This window comes from Gossypium hirsutum, chromosome D06 (assembly GCF_007990345.1).
Source record: "Gossypium hirsutum isolate 1008001.06 chromosome D06, Gossypium_hirsutum_v2.1, whole genome shotgun sequence".
Lineage (NCBI taxonomy): Eukaryota > Viridiplantae > Streptophyta > Magnoliopsida > Malvales > Malvaceae > Gossypium > Gossypium hirsutum.
Window position 1 is genome coordinate 31,928,915 of NC_053442.1, and position 14,494 is coordinate 31,943,408.

At 33.8% G+C, this 14,494-nt stretch overlaps 1 protein-coding gene and 1 long non-coding RNA gene across 7 annotated transcripts; one reads left to right on the plus strand and one right to left on the minus strand.

Moving 5' to 3' along the window:
• The first annotated feature begins 4,607 nt into the window (after positions 1-4,607).
• On the plus strand, positions 4,608-7,187 carry LOC107901754 (uncharacterized). 3 transcript variants are annotated; one of them, XR_005914842.1, is made up of 6 exons: positions 4,608-4,918; positions 5,189-5,475; positions 6,059-6,255; positions 6,359-6,435; positions 6,759-6,911; positions 6,997-7,187. It is a non-coding gene; the product is annotated as an uncharacterized lncRNA (long non-coding RNA). The 3 variants fall into 3 exon arrangements; XR_005914841.1 differs by having other exon boundaries at positions 6,059-6,435; XR_005914843.1 differs by having other exon boundaries at positions 6,105-6,435.
• Positions 7,188-8,759: 1,572 nt separating this feature from the next.
• On the minus strand, positions 8,760-13,563 carry LOC107901755 (uncharacterized). Of its 4 annotated transcripts, none has more exons than XM_016827888.2 (2): positions 12,949-13,563; positions 8,760-8,925 (listed from the first exon to the last, which is right to left on the minus strand). In XM_016827888.2, exon 1 carries the CDS (start codon positions 13,457-13,459, stop codon positions 12,953-12,955), a length of 507 nt encoding a protein of 168 aa, XP_016683377.1. In that variant the 5' UTR covers positions 13,460-13,563; the 3' UTR covers positions 8,760-8,925; positions 12,949-12,952. The 4 variants fall into 4 exon arrangements, with proteins under 4 accessions (XP_016683377.1, XP_016683378.1, XP_016683375.1 ...); XM_016827889.2 differs by having other exon boundaries at positions 8,760-8,936; positions 12,949-13,523; XM_016827886.2 differs by lacking the exon at positions 8,760-8,925 and adding an exon at positions 10,301-10,695 and having other exon boundaries at positions 12,949-13,558.
• Between the last annotated feature and the right edge of the window lie 931 nt (positions 13,564-14,494).

Consider the following 14,494-nt stretch of genomic DNA (forward strand, 5'->3'; position numbering starts at 1 on the left):
AGGTATTGAATAGCTATAAAACTTTAAGGTGGAAGTCCTTATTTGGTGAATAGACCATTAATGAGATAGTGGAAGATGTTGGCTTGACAATTGTGTAATTATTAAATGTTGTAAAGGTTAATTTGGTAAACAAATAATAAATGATAAAATAAATAAAACATTAAAAGGCATCATCTTTTAATGTTTCTTCTTCAACCAATTGTAAAGTGGAAAAATAAGCTGATTAAATGCTAAAAATACATATTTTATATAATTTATTGGTCAATTTACGAGAATGCACCACTGATTTTCTCCATTTTATATTGAATTTTATACAGGGGTGCAATTTGGGGTCAAAAGAGAAAAAGGAGAAGCAATTGGGCTAGATTGAAGAAAGGAGCAAAGAAGGCGGGCCAAAATAGAATTTTTCCAAGTTGTAATTAGCTGAAATTTTATTTTGACTTAGTGGGAGATTATGTAGGGATTTTTTTTTATATCATGAGAATATTTTATTTCTTTGATTTTCTAGGGCTAGTGGCTCTTAATTTAGCAAAGCCACTAGTATAAATAGGGGGCTACTTTGTTCATTTAATCATCAAGCCTTTCATCAAATGTTTCTCATCAAGTTTTTAAGCAAGTTTCCATCAAGTTTTTAATCAAGCTTTTATCTTTTGAGTTCAATCTTTCCTTTCATTTTTGCAAATTTATTTGCTGACATTGATTCCTTATATTTTTCCATTTATTAGTTTCCAGCTTTAGAAATACTGCATCCAAACCTTGCGCCACCCACATCCATCCATTTACATTTCTTTTTCATTTATCCAACCCTCTCCAAATATGCCCAACTCCAACATGCCCTAAACCTTAGTCAACTAAACCCATTTTAGCTTTAGGTCAGTGTTAACTTTGTCAAGACCCGTGAGTTACGAACCCAAGTAATTTAACTCCTAAATTCCAGTACTTATTATTTCTCCGGATTAAGATTATGATTTTGTGAACTCACAAAGTCAAATCAACACTAAGTAAAAAAAAACGTCGTTTGAGTTAGTGTGGTTAGACGTACAGTTGGAATTCCAAAAGGATAGATTGTCTAATTGGTTTTCTGTGAACACATTGGCGTGCCAAGTGAGGATTGTTGTTTGGTTCCGTCAAGGGAAGTAACTGGATTTAAATGTCCTACGCGGTTGAGGACATTGGTTCAAGCTAGGCTCTTCTAGAATGCAAAGCTGTCGAAGTTCTAAACCATGAACGTTTCGTTGGTTGTTCGATTGGTAAGGGTTAGTTATAGGACATTCCATAACTAATTTACACAAGGAAGAGTTGGTTTCCGAGGCGTCCTTGGTGGCTATAACTAGCTTATTGGAAAAGAGGAGTTCATCTAATTTCGAGGATCGGTTCAAAGACGAGGAAAAACCCATGCCTGAAGCTGAGCTAAGTTTAATTAATTTTTCTTCAGATTTATTTAATTTTTTTATTATTTTATTTTTAGCTTTTACTTTTCACGTATTTTTCCCTATTTATTTTAGGTTTTCAATTTTATCCTCCCCCCAAATTTATTAAGCACGACAACTGCCCAGACACGAATCTGGTCGAGAAAGATCAATAATTTTACGTGAACCCAATCTCTGAGTGATCGACCCTACTCCCTATACTTCTTAAATTGCAAATTAGGTGTAGGTTTATATTGGTGGACTCGACAACCATCAGAAGCCATTTTTTCTCCTTAGGGTTTGACATCTTTGAAGCTCAATTGGTGAGAGATTCTTGTCCCATTTTTGTTAATTTTTATGTTTCCGGAAACGTTATAGCTTAATCTAGCTAGCCCGGGGACTAACTTTTGAAATTGTAAAAGTGTTTGAGTTTTGTCATTAATGTGCATGTTAAGGTTTTGAAGTTTAATGGTAGAAAAATAATGGTTGTTGATAGATAAACAACTTTTGTAAAGAAATTTTTGATAAATTTGTCAATTAGGGGTTTAATTGAGAAATGTGATAAATTGTATGGTACAAGTGTGAAAATGTGAAATATATGGACTGATTTAAGCATATTTAAATTCAGCTAGGCTTAGGTAGGATAAAATTGAATGAATTTCATTTTCCGAGTCTTGGGACTAAATTGTAAAGAAATCAAAAATATAGCGGTAAAATGGTGATTTTGCCAAAATATGATTTTTGGACTAAATTGATTAGAATGAAATTTGAATTAGTTAAATTTAATTTAGATCGGGTAAAAGAAAAAGTACAAGATTAGTTGATCATTTTTCTCCGTACAAGTTTGAAGAAAGTTTGTATATTTAATTAGCATTAAATTATAATTGATTTAAATGCTTTTGTGTCATATTATTGATATAGCGACACTACGAAAAAATCTAATGAAGTTTCGGCGACTATCGAATCTCGTGTGAACCTTAGGAATATAGAGGATACAAATGACATGTCATTAGGGGTTACTGTGTTTTGGGTGCTGGTCTCGTACATCCTACTGGTGGCTAAGTTTCTAGCATGTGTTGCAGTTACTTTACAGCTTGAGTGAGTAGCACCGTGTAGCTACGTCTTGACTGACAGTTTGTATGAGCAGACCCAGTTATGGCTCAAGAGAGAGCATTGATACAAGATATGATATTGTAGTGGTTTCGACCACGTGTTGGCACATAGTGTGAGAGATGCCCGCGTATCCGATAGTATTCCAAGTGGTTCAACGGGAACAGTGTTGTTACGAGGTTATACGAGTTCGATATGAACTAGTACAGGTATGTGCGTGAAATACGTGGAAATGGTATACATTTATGACATATGAATACGTGGCATGGCTAACTTGGTTAATGATTATGTGTTAGGCTTTTGGGACAAATTGAGTTGTGATATGCCTTGTTTTAATTACTTAGATATTGGTTAAGCGGGTATAAGAAGAAGGAAAGATTGGCAAATGATTCAATTAGAATTGCTATGAAAGCATGGAAAGGTATGAGTTATTAGATGATCGAAATATGCTTAGACACATGCTTGAAAAGGTGAATGCATTGAAGTAGTGTGTACTTATGCTATGATTTTTTGATATGATTTGCTAGTTTATGTGATAATTAAAATTGAGAGGCTAATGATGTTTAAGCTAAGGCCAAGATATGTTGGATTGACTAAAGTGGATTATGCTTATAAATTGAACTGGTTAGCTTTATTTTTGAATTACGAACTTACTAAGCATTACATGTTTACTTTGTGTTAATTTCTTTGTGTACTTAGATATCAGAAGCTCTTTCGGGTTGGAAGTTGGCAGAGATTTCATCATAGTATCTATCGGCTATTTTGGTATTTGTGGTTTTATAATTTTGGTTATAATGGCATGTATAGGTCATTTTGGCTAATGATAGTCTTCATGTTTTGTTATGTTTTTTAGCCATTTGATTTGGCTTGTATGTGAGGTATATTGTGTATGTATATATGTGTAAATGGTCTTATTATAGGTGGTGTATGGTTGCCATGCCTTGTTTGTGAATTGGTGTTTTGAGTATGTAATGGTTGAATTTGACAAGTGACTTACATGTTAAGCTTTAGGCACAATGAGGCATATAACCATTTAGGTATGTTTAAGATGCATAGTTTGCTTGATTATAAGTGGTTAATTAGGGTGCTTATGGGCATCATGTTGTTATGTGTGGATATTACTTGTTATAAGCTTGATCTTGGTTGATTTTGCATGCCTATTTATGTCATGGTTATATGCAAATTGTTGTGTTTTAGTAGATACCTATTTGGGTGAGAAATGTGGCTTGGAAAATGACCTATTTTTGTCCACACGGGCACAGACACGGCTCTGTGTCTCATCCATGTGTACCCTGTAACTTTTATAAAAAATAAGTCAGTAGTTTCACATGGCCTAGCACACAAGCATGTGGCTTGGCCGTGTGGCACAAGTCAGTATACCCTCCAGTTTTCACACAGACTAGCACACGGCCTGACACACGGGCGTGTGAGGCCATTTCGAAGGGTACACGGGCGTGTGGTCTGGCCGTGTGACCCAAGTTATTATGCTCACTAATTTAGACATGGGCAAGGACATGGGAGTGTGGCCCCATTCGAATGCCCACACGGCCTGGCCACACGGGCGTGTGTCCCCTACACCTTTAAAAATTTTTCCATGTTTTTTGAAAAATTCCTTGAGTACTTGATTTAGTCCCGAACCATTTTTAATGTCTATTTTGAGCCTCGAAGGCTCGTATTAGGGACTATATGAATGTTTATGAATGGTTTTTTTTAATGAGAAATGAACTTGAAATGTTTGATTGTTTGATCTATAAGTCTGATAATGCTCCGAAACCTTTTTTTGGCGTCAGATACGGGTTAGGGGTGTTACAGACCCACACTTTGTTTACCACTCCTAAGCGATTCCAACCCATCACTGGAACCGCTTGGTTCTTAGCAAGGCCCTGCTTGTTTTGATGGTAAGTTTTTTTTTCTTTCTCTCAATTAGAGAAGTCAATCAATGGCTTATAGTCATATTCATTCAATAAGTTATCCATTATCTACATGGTCCAAAAACAAGATTGGTAAAGTTGAAACTTTCAGGTTTCATTTTCCTTTTTCAAGTTGCCATCTTAATTTATTAAACATTTGTAATTGAAAAAGGTTGAATTTTTTTTCTAGGTTCAAAATGAAGTAGCTTTTTCATTAGGTCATGGGTTTTCAATATCCAAAACTCCCTTATGTTAAATGTTCACAAAAGCTAGGTGAACAATCACTAAACATTTCTAAAGTAGTTGAGAAGAGGGTCTCCTTTAAAAGATTGAATTCAATTTATCAAAATCTTGAATTAAAAGCCCAAAGTCACTAAATTTTTGAAGGTGCAGGAAACCAGTGAAGAAGGTTGGAAAGAACAAGCATCACTTGTAAAAGAAAAGAGATTCAGCTAGCTCTGGAAAAAGGTGCTCAATCTTATTAGAATTGTAAGTTTAATTTGCTTATTTGTTTTATATTGGGTATAGTGTGTAGTTATAGTATGGATTTAGTATTTGAAGTTTAATTTCGATTTTTAATGATGTTTGTGTTGCATTTATTTTGTGATTTCACTGTTACTGTATACCCACTGATTGAAATCTATTTTGTACTAATGTTGTTGGAGTTATTCTATTATTTACTGAGAACCCATTTTGCTGAAATTTTAGGAGCCATTTTACTTTTTCCTACATAAACTAGGGCTATTGTTCCTTCTGCAGCTATGGAAGACTTTTGCTACTCATCAATAACACCATTTGCAACTTGAACCAAACTTGCTTTATTCTACGAGTGACTGCTTGAACCAAACTTACTTTATTCCAGGCATCACTTTTGATTCCAATCAATTTCTTTTTCTAGGCTTAATTTATATGCAATTTTAATTATAATGATTCTTAGGTTTGATTGACTGTATGATTAATTTGGTGCAGCGGATACAATATGCAAAGACAAAGTCAGATTGTATCACCAAAAATGATAGAAATTTTGTTCCCAGAGAAAAGAAGAAGTAAGAAAAAAATGTGACAACCTTGCATTTTAGTTCTTTGAATTGCTATATGCATAATGCATGGTCCTTGTTGACTTAAAGAAAATGGTTTATGATGTATTTCATTTTGTTATTGTGTGAATGTAATTATTGCAATTAATGTGTTTATACTTGCCCTTTTGATCATAAGAAAAACAATGGGTGTAATAGAAGATAGTTTTTAACTGCATGGTGCCTTTTTGGTTAGAAGTTAGAACTTGGATGTTTTAGTTTTTTTTTTTTAATTACACATTTCTGTATAACTACCTATTTGTTAATTTCTATGGGGATAAATGCCTTCATTGAAACATTGGGTTCTTGTTTAATGGTGCTATTCTGGGGCCAAATATTTTAACTTTTGGATTACTATTTGTAAAGAAAACAGTCTATATAAAGTTACTTTTTTGGGGGAAGTGGGCAGGGAACTTAAATTTTGCATCTTCCTCTGGTTTTCTCAAGCTAAAAGATTCATTGAATGATTATTTGGTGTGCTTCTATTGATTCAATCTATTTGTTCAAAATGCTATATAATTTAAGTTGTGGTTGTTGGCTTGGTTATGTTTAGTATTTTCTCAGGTTAAATTAGATTTCATGAAGTCGCTGATACTCAGGTGACAAAGTGGATATTAAGCAAAGGACAATGAGCTATGATGGGAACATATGAACCCTTCTACTTGCATTTGATATGGGTAACAGAGTGGATGAGGCCGAATCGTTGTGGAACATGGTTTTACATACACACAATCATTCTATCTCAAAGCGGTTATTTTCTAGGAACTATAAGTCCATGCAACTATAGGACTGCTTCAGTTATCTCCTTTTTATATTTATGCTCAAACAGCTCAAGGATGCTCTCTTTTAACAGGTGAACGATTCAATTAGATCGTGGGAAACCCATATTGCATGGCTCTAGAGGTTCTTAAACGTAATTATGGCCCAGAGGTTGGTATATAGAGTGCTAAAGTTATCGTCTATATTTTACTTTGTGGTGTGCCACCATTCTAGGCAGGTTTGCCTTTCTATTTTCAAGTACTTCCCTTTTTTTTCATCTGACATCATGAAGGTTATATCTCGAGATAAATGTAGAGACAATGTGTGCTTCCAGAGTTCGGATAAAGAAAAGAGAGATATAAAGAAAAAACTTTTAAATTATCTTTAATATTATGTATCAGGAGTTTGATGTATTCTTTTGCAGACAGTTCACTATCTACTCTTTTACTTTTAGAAAAATAGATATAAACTAGATTTCTCGTGTTTGCATATAGAGACTGAGCAAGAGTTGGCACAAGCAATTATTCGCCCTGCTATTGACTTTAAGAGGGACCCATGGCCTAAGGTTTTGGACAATGCAAAGGACCTTGTAAAGAAAATGCTTAATCTTGATCCAAAGCAGCGTCTTACAACACAAGAAGTGCTTGGTAACCTTCTGTACATATTACATGTTTTATTTATGTTGATATATATTTTCTAAGCATGAAAAATCATCCCAACTATTGTATGCAGAACATTCATGGCTACAAAATGCCAAGAAAGCACCCAATGTTCTATTAGGTGAGATTGTGAAAGTTAGGCTCAAACAATTTTCTGTAATGAACAAGGTGAAGAAGAGAGCTCTAAGGGTAATAATCCAAATAACTATTGTAGTTTATTTGCTTTTAAGTTGCATGGACCTATAGTTTCTACATTTAAGACAAGCAGAAGTTGTTTCTTAAAAGATACATGAGCAAATGGAAATACATCCACTTTAATGGTGAACGTGTTAGAGTAAAAAGATATACATCAGATAAAGATTGATGTTCAATTTAGTGAGTGCATTCTCTTGGCATCAATGGCATAATATGAGTATGTATTTGTTGAACTGGACCTTGCCAATCAGGTATTGCATCAACAAGGCATCGTACTCACTTTCCTTGAGATAGGCTACATACACTTGAATGCTATATGAATAGTTTATCATTTCTGGGGGGTTATTCCCTGTATATAATTGTAGCTTGGATGTTGCAAACCTCTTCTTTAATTTCTGGGGATATATATGCTGTGAAAGTGTCGAAAAGGGTTTTTGTTGTTAATGTAGGACGTTGTTTTAAGATTTTGTCCTTATAAAACTCTTACGTCTCCAAATCATCATTTATTCAATTGAAATATTAAATAGTTTTTGAAGAAGTCTCCAATATGAATTATTTGTTATTTTATTTGTTACTTTCAGACTGTCATCACAATGTTTCTAGAGTGGCATAACACAAATTGATGACTGTGATATGTGCTTGTAATGGAATTGTTGGATGTAAAATATAATTATTTTCACAAAAATAAAAACATAGCGCTTTTAAAAACATAATTATATTAAAAATGTTATTACAAAAATAAAAACATTATTATTAAATTATATATTTTATTAAATTATATTTAATAATAATTATATTAAAATATGATTAAATTATTTATTTTTATTTTTATTAAATTATATTTAATAATAATCTAATTAAAATTTAATAACAATCATCAACTTAAAAAAATCTATTAAGGGTGTTCCGGTCATTTCAACTTTTTTCATATGCTATTACAATCTCTATTTCATTCAACCAATCACAATAATACCATTACAATTCTATTTTATTCCATTCAACCAAACAATTGATTACAACTTTATTCCATTGCATCTCTATTATAGCTCTATTCCATTACATCTCTAGTATAGCTCTATTTCAATGAACCAAACATGGTATAAAAGAAAATAATGAGTTGTGACAATCTTTAATTGAAGTATACAAATTAGTAAATATAGACCATTAAAACCAAACCACTATAAATTAAAGTGTCCAAACTTTTAATTCCTATCCTTTTAATTTAAAAAATTATAACAATTTTCAAAATCTAAATTCACCCATTTTTTATATTTCTGGGTCTAAATTACTTCGACAACAATGTGTCAAAATTCTAAATAGGCATTTCATTAAAAAAAACGTGATTAAACTATTGTTTCCAAATTCTAAATTATATGAATATTTTTTTTTAGTTTAATAAAATTTAAAGATAAAATAAGATGAAGCACTTTATTGACTGAATTTTGCGGATTCAACACTTTCATTAACACCATTAGACATTAGTCACCTGTGCATTTTATAAATAGAATTGAACCATAAATCCATAGTTGTCACTTCTTTTATTCCATATTGAAGCCTTATTTCTAATGTTTCCCCACATGGTCTTTCATCCCCCATGCATTTTCTTCAACCTCTTTCTGATATTAGAACTGCAAACCGACATGGTTTTGGAACAGACAGTATGTGATATTTTATTACAAATAGGATGAACAACAAACCTGTAATGGAAGCAAAAAGACAACAATCTCTTTTCCCCACATTCTCTGAGAAATCAACTGCTTTGTCAATCTATATAGTCTTTTTCACATGGTTCCAGTTGAGAGATCGCCTACATAGTTGCTTTAGATGTTCATGTTCAGAAACAGGATATGTCGGCAAAAGATCATTTCAGATTCCATGAACATGCAACAAAGCTTCCATATTTGTAAAAGATGAAACAAAGTTTTGGCAGAAGTAGGAACAATTGCAATGCAAATGCACGTGCAGCAATGCATAGCCTATTTCTTTCTCAATTGGACAGTCAATCTTAATCGCCCAACATAAACCAAGATCACATCCCTGAGTTTGTTAAAGATACAACTAACTGGACCAAGCCCGGGTTCAATAGACATTATATTCGCTTTTAAAAATTAAGTAAAAGAAGTGATGCAACATCGACCAAGTAGTAGTAAGGTATAAGACATGGTAAACATATGTAGCACCCAATGTATAAAACTCATAAGAATCTTGTCACTGAGTGATTCAAAGGTAGAACAATGAGAGACACTTCACAACAAACTTTTAAGCCAACAAAAAAGTTTAAGAACAAAAAACAAACAAATCCTGCATGAAGAAAACACAAGGGGGGAAGGATAATAGAAATCCATATCATAAACTTCCCAGACTTGATAACAAATCATACACCGTTGAAGATACTAGGGGAAACAAAACATCTCATCCTCTGGATCCTTCCTTTCTACTTATTATCTCGGATCATCTTTCTGAAACAAACACATGTCCTTGAAGCTAGTATGATTCCTCAAATAGCTTCTAATTTATCTCAAAATTAGGTATCAAAGTGAAAAGTTTTAAACACAGAATTCTTTTCCTTGTAAAGCATTGGTTATCACAAGTGTGACTAGTAAAAATTGCACAAGTGAATTGAAGTAATTCATTGAAGAAATTGTTGTAGCATGTGCGACAATAGGGAAAGCTTAAAATCCTGGACTTTTCATTATCTAGAGACAAAAAAAAAAAAAAGATCACTGCCTTGAGAATGCACTTAGAAAATCTCCTGCCACCAAAGTTTTACAAGTATTTATTAAACAGCTGAAGAAATTGCTACAAAAGCATTACAAAGTTCACTATAGGTCACTTGTCACCAAACTTCACTCTACTAACAGAAATATTGAAGTGACAGAGCAACAAGAGAGTTTGAATGTTAAGTCCCTGTAAAACCTTTCCACTACATAAACTCTCAATGCAATGTGCAACTTTAAGGTATCATTAACCTTTCAAGATCAAGTTACCGCTAATGGGAATATACACACAAAGTAATACCTCAGATGTTATTGAACCTTTCAGGGGCTCTACTTTTTATACTTTTTGTGAGGACATCAACGATTTACAATTGTCAGCATGGATGATGCTATATTTGGGCAATCTAATACACATTAGCTTCTTTCTAGGAAGAACCCATATCTGAAACATACAGTCACAAACACTAAGTGCAAACTTGCTATCTCTATTGACTTGCAGATTAGCAAGAGGATTGTAGGTTCAAAACAAGCAAAACTAATCTATCGAACTAGTAATTTAGAGTGATTACATTGATACAAGACCAAGTATTCAAACTAAGTCATAAATAAAGCTTGACTCATTTTGGGTAATGTACTAATAACAGCAGATCTGTTTACAGACGAGCAATTTATTTCTTAAACCATTAGAAAATACATAAATTTTGTGGTTCACAAGAAAGAGAAGAGAGAAGTATAGAATGCCTGGCTCTATGTCACTTGGATTTGGACATAAGTGTGATGCAAGTATGAATTGGACAAAGGTAGGTTCAATTTCTTCAAAGCTTTTCCTCATATTTGGAGGATGACTTCCATATCCACCTCTGTAAGACTTGAGAGAAATGAGAAGTCAAATAATAATAAAAAATTAATGCTCAGGTTAAAAGGCAAGCAGAAAAAAAAATAGTGAAGGAAGGTTCTTCTTAAAGTATTTCAAGTTATCAAAATCACAAAAAATTCTTTTATAACAGAATATTTGGAGTATGTACTGAGTGTTTAGAAACTGAGACAAAGAAAAAGTAAAGGTCAGTTTTCTGAAGCACCTTTAAATGAAGGTCCTCGTGGTAGACCATAGGATATGAACATGAATCTGTGCTTAGAAAGGACTCAAAAAAGTATATATCCCTTGCAAATGAAATCAAAGAATTCAAGCTAACATATGCAGATGAGAAAGAAGCCAAGTTCGTATCTGCTACATAATATTTGTATAACACCAACAACCTAAAGGAGTACTTACTTGAAGCTTTATAATTGCACCCTAAGGTCCAGGGTTCAAGTCTTGGCAATGGCATCCCCTCCCCCAATTGGTAATGTACCAAAAGTTCTTTTCTTTTTCTTTTTTTTTTGTACAGCATACTTTCAAGTTTAACAATATTTTAAAGTATAGTTCATTTCTTTTTATTAAAAATGACAAAAAGTACAACACTTTTCTACAACTTTAGAATAATCAGTCATAATCTTAGAACCAAAACATAAACTTTTTAACACTTTTTCTTCATAAACTGGAAAAAGAAAAATCAAATTTCTTCCTCCTTCAGTTATTTCTTCAAACCATTATTATGTTACATACCAAAAAGGAAATCCTTAGCAAATATATCAAGATATGTTATGCACTAAGATGTTCGTTCACACACAACCATAGTTATTATAGAAGTGATCTTTTTTCCTTTTTCTATTTGGGGGGGGGGGAGGGGGGGATACTAAAACGATGCTTAGTTCCCTTTCCACAAAAATATATGTATGTATACGTGGTAATGGACAAATGAAAAAAAGCTGAAGTTGCAGCATTTGTAAGTAACAACACAATTGTGAGGTTTCAGCCTAGACTTGAAGGGAGCCATAAGAAAGGACTAATTTGTTCAGTAACATCAAATGGTATTTGATTTCATCATTCAAATATTACTTACAAGTTCTGGTGCAACTGAAGCTCAGAACTAGTTCATTCAGCCAAGGTATCTATTTGCACGTAAAGACTGCTAAAACATGCACAAAAAAAGTTGGCAACTCTGGAAAAAATTGATGCAGGAGCATTGAATTTAGATTAACTGTCTATGCTTATGTTCTTAGTTATTATGTTTGAGTCTGTATTATATCTTCTCATGTGATTGCGTGTGACTCTTACTAAGAGTTATAGTATAATACACTATTAAAGGGTTAGTAACTAATTTCCTTATCATTAACTTAGGATAGTTTTAATAGAAGGTTTCCGGAAAAATCAGAACCTTATTCATTTGTCCAACTTCAATTACAACAGTAATTCCTTTCAATTTCTTTGCCGTTCTGACCCCTCACTTCATCAAACAAGCTATCAAGTCTTATGATTTACTCTTAAGATGTATTGCTCTTGCCAATGTACAAACCATGACTGATTGGGTAAATCCAAGTTTCTGTTCATCTGTTCTACAGCCTCTTGGCCTAAAAAAGAGTAACCTACTCCAGAATGCCCATGCCTACTTAGCTTGCCTAATAAATGAGTTCCCTACCAAAAACTTAACTAATGGCAAAAGTTTATGTCATTTTAAGTAATGTTCAATTGAAGTTGGGATTGGCTTGCCGTGATTAAGTGCCAGAAAAAGAATGATTAGTTAAAGAGTTGCAGCATTTTGGACCATTGGCTATACTATCCTTCAAACATAGAACAAAAGGAACCAAAAGTGGATAATGAAAACTCTCTGTGCTTTAATCTAGTTTAAGCAAAAACATGCCAACCTGACTCAGGTTTCCAGCATTTCAGCTAATATTTCGAAGTAACACAATTGGGTAAAATTTACTGCCAAATAAGCTAACAAATCATAAGGTAAAAAGAGAGAGAGAGATAAATTATCATCTAATTATAGCTGATACAAGTTCACAAATATTCTCAATTGTTCCCTCTGAATGCTACAGTTTTCCTTTATCATCACCTTCAAAATGATAACCACAGAATGTAAACCATACTAACCCGTTATTCAAAATCATATCTTTCAATTCAATCGAATGTTACAGCTAAAATCACTAAATCCCTCAGCTATGTTATGAAAAATGAAGTAAGACAAAGCCAAAAATATATATTTTGAGGAAAATCCATTTAAACAAACCTCATCAATCATCCAACTGTTGAAGCTCAGCCTTGAGCTGCTCAATCTTAAGTCCCATTGAACGTTGCAAAGCAGCCTTTTCGGCCTCTGGTAGCTTTCCTAAAAGCCCTTCAAACATGTCCAAAACCTCTTTAACAACAGCACGAGCACACTCTGCTTCTTCGTTGAAATAAACGGTCTCTTTAGACTCCATTGCCATCTCTATCTCTTCTCTTGCCTCTGCAAACTTGAGGTTGATCGAGTCCACCTCCTTGTTCACATCCAACTTGGATGCTGGTGACTCAGAACTGTACTTCCTCAGGATGTGGTAAATTGGGTGCTGAACTTGTGAGGTTTGGAAGACTGGGAATCGAAAAGAGGCAGGTCTCGGAGATGGGACAGAGTTGGCCGCGAGTTGAGTTTGAAACGGAGAAAGGGATTTAAAGAGAAAAGGAGACGTGGGTTTTGCAGATGATTGAAAAGGGTGCCTGAAAAGGAACTTGTAAAGGGAAACTAGAGAACGATTAGCCATTTCTTGGAACCTTTTTTCAATTCCAACTCAATAGAGGTGAAGAAGGAATAAATCGAGAAATGAGATGTGAACAACTGAGGCCTATAATAAGAATAGACCTGTTTAGATTCGACCTTAAGCCCATATGTGAGTGTTAAATGGGCCTACTTGTTTGGGCAAATTACACATAAAAGTGCTATTTTTTAAAAATTTATCGAAATAGGCCTGGTAATAATTATTTATCAAAATGGGCTCATTTTTCCGAAAGCGCGTCCACGTCAGCACAATGTCAGGGTACGTGACAGGAAAATGCGTCACTGTGTGAGCGTTTTGCCTGTTTTGAGGTTTTAGGGTTTATGGTTTAGTGTTTTAAGGTTTAGGGTTTAGGGTTTAGGGTTTGGGGTTTAATGTTAAAAATTAAATAAATAAAGGATTAGAGTTTAGGGTAGAGGTGTTCATGGGCCGGGTAGCGCCTGGTTCGGGCGGGGCCCAAAAAAAAATTTGGACCGCTTCCTAGGCCCGAGGCCGGCCCAGCCTGAAATATGGGCCTGAAATTTTGTCCAGGCCCGGTGCGGGAAAAAATTTCTAAGCCCGAGCTCGGCCTGCCCTGGCCCATTTTTTAATAAACACTAAAAAAATTATTTTAAAAATAAAAAGAATAAAAAAGTATTTTAAAAATATTTTAAAATTAAAGAATAAAAATTATTTATTTATTATATATTCGGGCTGGGCCGTGCCAGGCTTGAGCCAAAAAAGTGGTGCCCGAGTCTCGGCCCGTTTTCTAAACGGGTCTCGCTTTTTTGCCCAAACCCATATTTCGGGCCTATATTTTTACCCGAATCCTCCCATTTTTTTTGCTCGGCCCATGAACACCTCTAGTTTAGGGTTTGTCAATTAAATCATTTAAAAAATTTTAAAAATTGGATTTGTTTTCGTGTTTATTATTTTTAAGAAAAAATCAATTAAATTAGGGTTTAGGATTACTTGAGTAATTTAATTAAAAAAATTTTAAAAATCAGATTAGGGTTAGTGTTAAGGTTAGGGTTAGGGTTAGGG

Coding starts and splice junctions, on each gene's coding strand:
- LOC107901755 (XM_016827888.2), bottom strand. CDS start 13,459: ATGGCTAATCGTTCTCTAGTTTCCCTTTACAAGTTCCTTTTCAGGCAC.